This window comes from Rosa chinensis, chromosome 3, assembly GCF_002994745.2.
Source record: "Rosa chinensis cultivar Old Blush chromosome 3, RchiOBHm-V2, whole genome shotgun sequence".
NCBI lineage: Eukaryota > Viridiplantae > Streptophyta > Magnoliopsida > Rosales > Rosaceae > Rosa > Rosa chinensis.
The window spans coordinates 4,465,826-4,473,741 of NC_037090.1; the positions used below are offsets into that span (position 1 = coordinate 4,465,826).

The 7,916-nt window shown below is 38.6% G+C and overlaps 1 protein-coding gene and 1 pseudogene across 5 annotated transcripts; both read left to right on the forward strand.

The window, feature by feature from the left end:
• Positions 1-258: 258 nt before the first annotated feature.
• LOC112194927 (nuclear transcription factor Y subunit C-9) lies at positions 259-2,990 on the forward strand. Of its 5 annotated transcripts, none has more exons than XM_024335184.2 (4): positions 259-369; positions 613-660; positions 1,453-2,286; positions 2,773-2,990. In XM_024335184.2, the coding sequence occupies exon 3, from the start codon at positions 1,460-1,462 to the stop codon at positions 2,258-2,260; it is 801 nt and encodes a 266-aa protein (XP_024190952.1). In that variant the 5' UTR covers positions 259-369; positions 613-660; positions 1,453-1,459; the 3' UTR covers positions 2,261-2,286; positions 2,773-2,990. The 5 variants fall into 5 exon arrangements, with proteins under 5 accessions (XP_024190952.1, XP_024190953.1, XP_040372503.1 ...); XM_024335185.2 differs by lacking the exon at positions 259-369 and adding an exon at positions 418-508; XM_040516569.1 differs by lacking the exons at positions 259-369; positions 613-660 and adding an exon at positions 1,040-1,168.
• A 187-nt stretch (positions 2,991-3,177) lies between these two features.
• LOC112191376 lies at positions 3,178-7,237 on the forward strand (annotated as a pseudogene).
• The last annotated feature ends 679 nt before the right edge of the window (positions 7,238-7,916 follow it).

Here is a 7,916-nt window from a genome sequence, read left to right on the forward strand (position 1 = left end):
TATAATTTACAGCCTCGAACATTCCTCAATTCCATATATAGCATTCAAAATATTCTCAAAATTGTCTTTCTTGCATTTTTACTTACAAAATCGGACGTACAATGTGAAATGATGCCATGATCTCCCCCACCAAGAGTGGATTCTCCTGCTAGCAGTGAGGAGTGCATTTGTTCTCGAGTCGGGGTCTAATCAGACTTTTTCAGAAAACCCTAAGCAAGGAATTGGTGCCACACCCCTTACGGCAATTGTCAACTTCCATGAAGGGCAAAACCGTCAGAACACAAAATTCCTCCGTTCCATAAAAGTTGAAGCTTCTGACATGTTAAGTCAGAATCGAACAGTCTCCTTCAGTTTTGTTGCTTCTTTTAGGTTTGTATGCTAACATTAATCATTACGAGAAAAGAAGAAGAAAATAGCAAAAGACCCAAGTTTGTTTTGCAAGCCCAAAATTTTGCAAAAAAATTGGATCTTTTGCCTTACAAAAAATTTCCCAGAACAGAAAAACAATGAAAGTTTCAGTCTTTTTGAAACCCAATACTTGTTAATGCCCAGGTGAATATTTCTTCCAGTTTTTATTATTTTTTCTGAAAGAATTTTCTCTCTTTTTTTCAGGTTCGAAATCGATTTTGCGTAGCAGAGCATCCCCTGTTTGTGAAAAAGGTACCAAAAAGCAACATACTTTTGTATATATCTCTCTGTTTTTACATGTCTCTTTGTGTGTTTTGGATTGTTAAATGGGTGATCTTGGTCTGTTGCTATCTAACATTTTGTTTTTGGATATGGGGTTTCGTTCAATATTCGTTTTGTTACTAGTCTGGGATCAAATTCTGGTTTTGCATGATTGAATGATCACATCTCAATCGGGTTGATATTGAATTTTGTACCCTTTCGCGTGTTCCTACTGTTTCATCTTGCTTCATTCTTTGTGTCTTTACTCTTTTTTCTGGGTGGTAGAATAATTTTTACAGTAGAGAAAAAAGTAGAGTGTTTTGTTGGGCAGATATCTATTCCGATAGGACAGGATGATGGGATGTAAATCTTGTTGGTTTGCTGAAGATGTTATTATAAGAGAGAGCATCTGTCCCTTAACTGATGAGTTTGGCTGCCGGAAGAGTATGCCTACTCTGCCCAACACTTGTCTATTTGATGCATCAGACGAGATATTTTAGTAATTCACTGTTCTTTGATCATCTAAAGAGAAAAGAATGAACAAGAAGAAATTCTAAATGACTGTTCAGATTTGATTTTTTCGTTTTTGGTTATAAGATGGACCAAATGGGGTGTGGGATCTGAACCCTGTTTTTGAGAGTAAGGTTAAATGCTCTCATCCACTGGAGCTACAAGCCCTTACTGTTAATTATGTCTTTGTGTAAAAAAGAGATCCTTTGATTTTTGAGGAGTATATAGTTTGTTTCTAAAGCATGTGTCTTTCTTGTTGTTTACTTCAATCAGGAACTGGATGGATCAGCAAGGACATGGGCAACCCCAATCTATGGGGATGGTAGGTAGTGGAGCTCAATTGGCTTATGGGACTGCTCCGTATCAGCATACTCAAATGGTAGGGAGTCCGAATCCTGCTACAGTTGGTGCACCAGTTGGAGGCATTCAATCTAGTAGTCAATCTGCCGGAGCTCAGCTTCAACAGCATCAACTTGCTTATCAGCACATTCACCAGCAGCAGCAGCAACAACTTCAACAACAACTGCAAAGTTTCTGGGCAAATCAGTTTCAAGAGATTGAGAAGGTAACTGATTTCAAGAACCATAGCCTTCCTCTAGCAAGGATCAAGAAGATTATGAAAGCTGATGAGGATGTGAGAATGATATCAGCTGAGGCACCTGTGATCTTTGCAAGGGCATGTGAAATGTTCATCTTGGAGTTGACCTTGCGGTCTTGGAATCACACAGAAGAGAATAAAAGGAGGACACTTCAAAAGAATGACATTGCAGCTGCAATCACAAGGACTGATATCTTTGATTTCTTGGTAGACATCGTACCGAGAGAGGATCTGAAAGATGAAGTCCTTGCATCCATTCCTAGGGGAACGGTTTCTGTTGGGGCTGCTGATGCACTTCCTCCATACTGCTATATGCCACCTCAGCATGGATCTCAGGTGGGGGCTCCTGGGATGATCATGGGCAAGCCTATGATGGACCCATCTATGTATGGGCAACAGTCTCACCCCTACATGGCTCCGCAAATGTGGCCGCAGGCACCGGAGCAGCAGCAGCAACAGCAACAGTCACCATCTGATCATTAGTGGCTGCAGCATGGAAGTGAAGAAGTGTAAGTTCCTTATGCTTCGAATCTTTTCATTTGCCCGGCTTGTGACTGACAGCCGAGAAAGCAATGTTGTGTTAAACGAAACTCTGGTTTTGTAATTATAATGCAATTTGTTAACAAGTTGTGGATGAATTGACGATACAGGCTGTGAACTGATATTTCGTCTTCGGTTTAGTTTAAACGAAAATGATTATCACTAGCATAGATATCATTTTCCCTGTTTTAGCTAGTTTTTATTGATGACATTCATGTGTGATAAGAACATGTATGTTGTAATGGAGTTGACTATTTTTCCATATTTCGGTAGTTGATGCCTTCTGTTCTTGAGCTTCGATGCAATTTGTCCTCTGTTGTTACTTGTCGAATATTCATTTCAGTTGATTAAGTTGCAGTTCACATATGGTGATTCCCCTCATTACTTTAGTTGAGATCACGCCTGTGTTAATTGGCCTCAAATAAGTATGTAACCCCTTTCCTTTCTTCTTACAGACACATGACTTATCCCAGCCTCATGTTCATGTTGAATTCAAATAGGAGCTCAGAATAATACTGAACTGCAAACAGTAAAGCTACTCTGCTCTACATAAATGTTGTTTTATGTTCAAGTAAAACGCTTAATCACGGTCACCACCTATCTGATCTTGATTAAGTCTCTTTCCTTTTCGTTAAGATACTTGATGCCGGTAATGTTTACAGTTTTTTCCTCAGCACTTTTGGTCTGTAATCTTACTGTTTCTGTCGTCTGTACCCCTTTAACATTTTTCTTTATAACTTGATGGCTTTCGTTATCTCTCTGAATGGTAAAGATTAAATAACAACGTCTTGCAGTCTGTCTTATAAGACTACAGAAAGATGAAGAGGGTTATGGTCAAATCTTACCCTCTTCATCGAATTTGACCATAACCCTACATTCGCTGAGTAGTTAACTCATTAGACTACAGAAAGTTGCTGAGTAGTTAACTCATTAGACTCCATTCGCTGGTTATCACTGTCACAACAGAGAAGGCAACATACTTGCCATGAGCTGAGCCGAAAGTTTTTTTCTTCCTTTTTCTTTTCTCTCTTAGTATACTAGGATTAAAAAATGGAGGTCAAATTTTAGGCGGGAAAGAATCTCAATAACATGTCAAGTTTGTCAACGACTTTTGCTTTTGATTATGGGGATCATCTTCTGGGCCATTTTGAGCCGTCAGTTGAACACGTTTCTCCACATTCCCCAAAGGTCTGTTGACATTCTTGCTTGGTTTGCCAAAAGTCTTAAGGTTCTGCCAACCAAGAAGAAAACATCTTTGATTAATCCAGTTCTTTCATTAGTTTCCTCGAGGTATTGCAGTAGTGCTTGTTAATGGTCTCGTCTTCTTCATCGTCCGGCCGTCGCCTGAAACATGATGTCTTTATGAATTTTAGAGGTGAGGACACCCGCAAGATTTTTGTCAGCCATCTTTACAAAGCTCTGAAACAGAAAGCAATTGACGCCTTCATATATGGACTCTGAAGAGCTCATAAAAGGCAATGACATTTTGGAGCTCCTCAATGTGATTCAAGAGTCAAGGCTTTCTGTTGTTGTGCTTTCTGAAAACTATGCTTCTTCGAAGTGGTGCTTAAAAGAACTCGTCCAAATTCTGGATTGCATGATAGGAAGAAGCAGATAGTGGTGCCCATTTTCTACCAAGTAAATCCGTCTGATATTCGGAGACTAAAGAGGAGCTTTTCAGATGCTTTTATCAAACATCCGGACGATCCTAACTCTGACTTTGAAGAGGTGAAAAGCTGGCAGTTCGCTCTAACAAGAACGTCCAATCTATCTGGCTGGGACTCACGAGATTATAGGTATGTTTAATTTGTTCATATTTTCAATCAGTTTTGTTTCCTTACTAGGATGTCTATAACATTTAGGTTTAGTTCAGATTCACTATACTAATTATATCTTCCTAGCTACTGTAGGGATGATGCTAAGCTTATTGAGGACATTGTAGAAGATATTTTTTAAAAATTGATCCACATCTCATCAAGTAAAGCCAATGGATTGGTTGGGATCGAGTATCACACTGTTGAAATGGCTTTACTATTATCTCCTGAGCAAGCGGAAGATGTTCGCATTGTGGGAAATGCGGAATGGGCGGTTTAGGCAAGACAACCATTGCTAGAGCTGTTTATGACCAAATTGCATGTCAATTTGAATATTGTTGCTTTCTTGAAAATGTTAAGGAAGGATTCCTGAAGCATGGTGCGGTACATATGCAGGAGAAACTTCTATCTAAAATCTTGAAGGAAAAGCTGCGAAGTGTAGGCAGTTTGGATAGAGGTTCGAACATGATAATGGAAAGGCTGAGTAGGAAAATAGTTTTCCTTGTTCTTGATGATGTGGATGATTTATTCCAAATTGAAATTTTGCTTGGAAAGCAACATCATTTGGTGGTGGAAGTAGGATCATTATAACAACTAGAGATGTACAATTACTGGTTGGAGTTGATGCAATATATAGACCCAAGTTTTTCGGCTGATGAAGCTCTTAAAATCTTTATGCAGTATGCCTTCAGAACAAACCAATACGCAGAAGACTACTATGACCTGTCAAACCGTGCCATAGAGTATGCTCAAGGTTTGCCTTTGGCACTTAAAGTCTTGGGAGCTTTCCTTGATAGCAAAAGTGTGCGCAAATGGAAAGATGTGTTGAAGAAAATCAAGAAAATTCCACACATGGGAGTTCAGGATGTGCTTAAGACAAGCTTTGATGGACTAGATGAGTCTGAGAAGAACATATTTCTGGATATTGCATGTTTCTTTCATGTGAGGATTTATGCCATCCAAGTGATGATCGTAAACAACAACTTACTGGGGACTTAAAGTGTCTTTCTCATGAGTTGAGGTGTCTCCTCTGGCAGAAATGCCCCCTAAGGTCTTTGCCATCCAATTTTCAACTGACGAATCTTGTTCACCTTGACATGCCTTATAGTCACATTCAGATACTCTGGGAAGGAGCAAAGGTACATTCATTATATTGCTCCATTTTTTTTCCATTAAATGGTGAGTACTCACTACTCAGATACCTTATCATATAATGCAATTTTTCCTGGTTTTGACAGTCTTTGAAAAACTTGAAATTTATCGATTTAAGTCACTCTTGACACCTTGAGAAACTCTCTGACTTGACCAAGGCGAAAAATCTGGAGGAACTAATTCTTGAAGGTTGTTTAAGTTTATCTGAGGTTCATCCATCCACATTAGCTCTTGAAAACCTTGTTTTCTTAAGTCTAAAGCAGTGCAAACAACTTAAGATTCTTCCAAGCCCCATTCATATGAAATCACTTAAGAGTTAAGACCCTTAATCTTTCTGACTGCTCAAATCTTGAGAAGTTTCCAGAGATTTCAGACATTATGAAGGAGCTATCGGAGCTTTATTTAGATGAGACTGCAATTAAGGAAGTTCCCACATCAATTGAAAATCTTAAGGGACTTGTTACTTTGAACCTGAAAGGTTGCAGATATCTTGAGAATCTTCCAAGCAGCATTTGTCAACTCAAGTCCCTTAGATATGTTACTCTTTCTGGCTGTTTGAAGTTTGAGCTGTTTCCAGAAATTGTAGAAGATATGGGAGGATTAAGAGAGCTACATTTGGATGGAACATCTATCAAAGAGCTTTCCCCAACAATGAATCAACTTCATCATTTGACAGTTTTCAAATTGGAAGGGTGCAAGAGACTGAAATCAATACCAGAGCTTTCATCAAGTATAAATTTCATAGATGCGCATAATTGTACATCTTTGGAAACAGTTTCGTCACCAAAGCCACCTTATACGAATCATTGCTTCATATTTTCTAATTGCCTCCAGCTGGTAAATAATCCATGTAGAGATGTGGTGGAAACTCATTTAAATTATCAGGTTCCTCTCTCTCTTCTCTTTCTTTCAGACACACAAACATGGAGTGACAGATGCACACACGTATAACACACAAAGTTATAAAGTTAACTGTTTTATTTTTTATTTGTTGTGTAGGGCAGTTATATGCGACCTCTTTCCTTTTCTATGTCTCTTCCTGGAAGTGAAATTCCAAGTGGTTCAATCATCAGTCTATAGGGTCTTCAGTAACTGTGAAACTACCACTAAATTTGTTTGATAATAAGTTTTTGGGCTTTGGTATATGCGGCATTACTAGTTTCAAGGGTTCTCATTATGCATCTAGACTATTATCTCAATGTTTTTGTACCTTCATAGGAAATCATAGCAACTACAGTTTCAGTTTCTATTTGGTAGATTGGGGTTTCACAACTGACAGCTTAGTCAGATCACATGTTCCTTGGATATGTACCATGGTCTGAATATCGGTTGATTAAAAAAGGAGAGCCAGTCGAGCAACGCTATTACACTGAGGCTAAATTTAATATTGTAATGAAAAATGAAGTCAATGTGCATGATATTACAGCCACGGCAGTGGCAGCAGTACAACACCCTTGCATCAAAAGGAGTGGAGTTCGGTTTCTTTGTTCCAGTCATGATCTTTGCACTCTCTGGAGAGAAGCTGCTAATTCTAGGAGGAGCTTCAAGGGATGCTCCTATAACGAAGTTGAGCTGAGTGAAATCACCTATGACGAGGAGAATTATTCTGAAAGTTTGGAACATTTTGGTGGGACAAAAGAAAACTCAAGAGAATATGCATCTGATGATGACCAAGGTGAACTATCTTCATCGGAAATAATTGATGGCTCTGAACCCTGTTGATTCCAACTCAGAACATGGTTTCCTCTCTGGTTCAAGTGTTAACCAATGACCATCTCTGGTGGGTGTCTGTATCTCCTTCATCTTATGTCTTTTGTACGCTCACTAGTTCTCTCTTTGTTTACACCTCGATAAGCTTGCAATTGATAGCTGTTTTCATTACCTCTTAGTTGAAAACTGAGTCAAATGGAGGGTGCCAACACTTTCAAAAGAACCTGCTGTGTGCTGAACGAAACGAGATGGAAAAAAAGGCTCCTGGCTCAGGTATTTGAAGGAAGTTGTCTTTTTTACTCTTAACCAACGAAAGACGGTACTTACAGCTAAGGTCATTCTTATTACACAATCCATCTGACTGAATGATGGATTGAATAATGAGCTCTTTTAAGTAGTATTTTCACTTTGGCTGAACCCTGACTCTCTGATAGAATGACCTGCAGACCTTTTGATTGACTTTCACTTATTATTATTAGCTCCTTGGATTTCTAAACTAGTGTAATTGTATACTCTTATTAACTGTAAGTCTAGCTGTTTTTCCAATCATAGGGTACAATTTATATGACACTGGTATAGATGTAAATTCAGATGGAGAACCTGTAGTATATAGCCTGCAATGTTTCTTACTAACTTTTTTATTTTTATTTTATTTTGGTGCACGTCATTATCTCGCTCGCCTAATTACTTAGACCATATTAGTCTCCCCCTGAAATGCTGTTTTGCTCTTTCTGAGACTGACCGGATTATAGAGGGCATTTTGAAGAATTTATGACAACTAGAAAGTATTCTCTCTCTGTTTTTTTGGTCAACAACTAGAGAGTATTCAGCTTCAGCATCGTCTGCTTTATTATGATGAAGACTACTTTAAATGCTTTCCTGTGATTTTGCTTAGTTTACAAGTACTGTCTGCAGGGATAGAG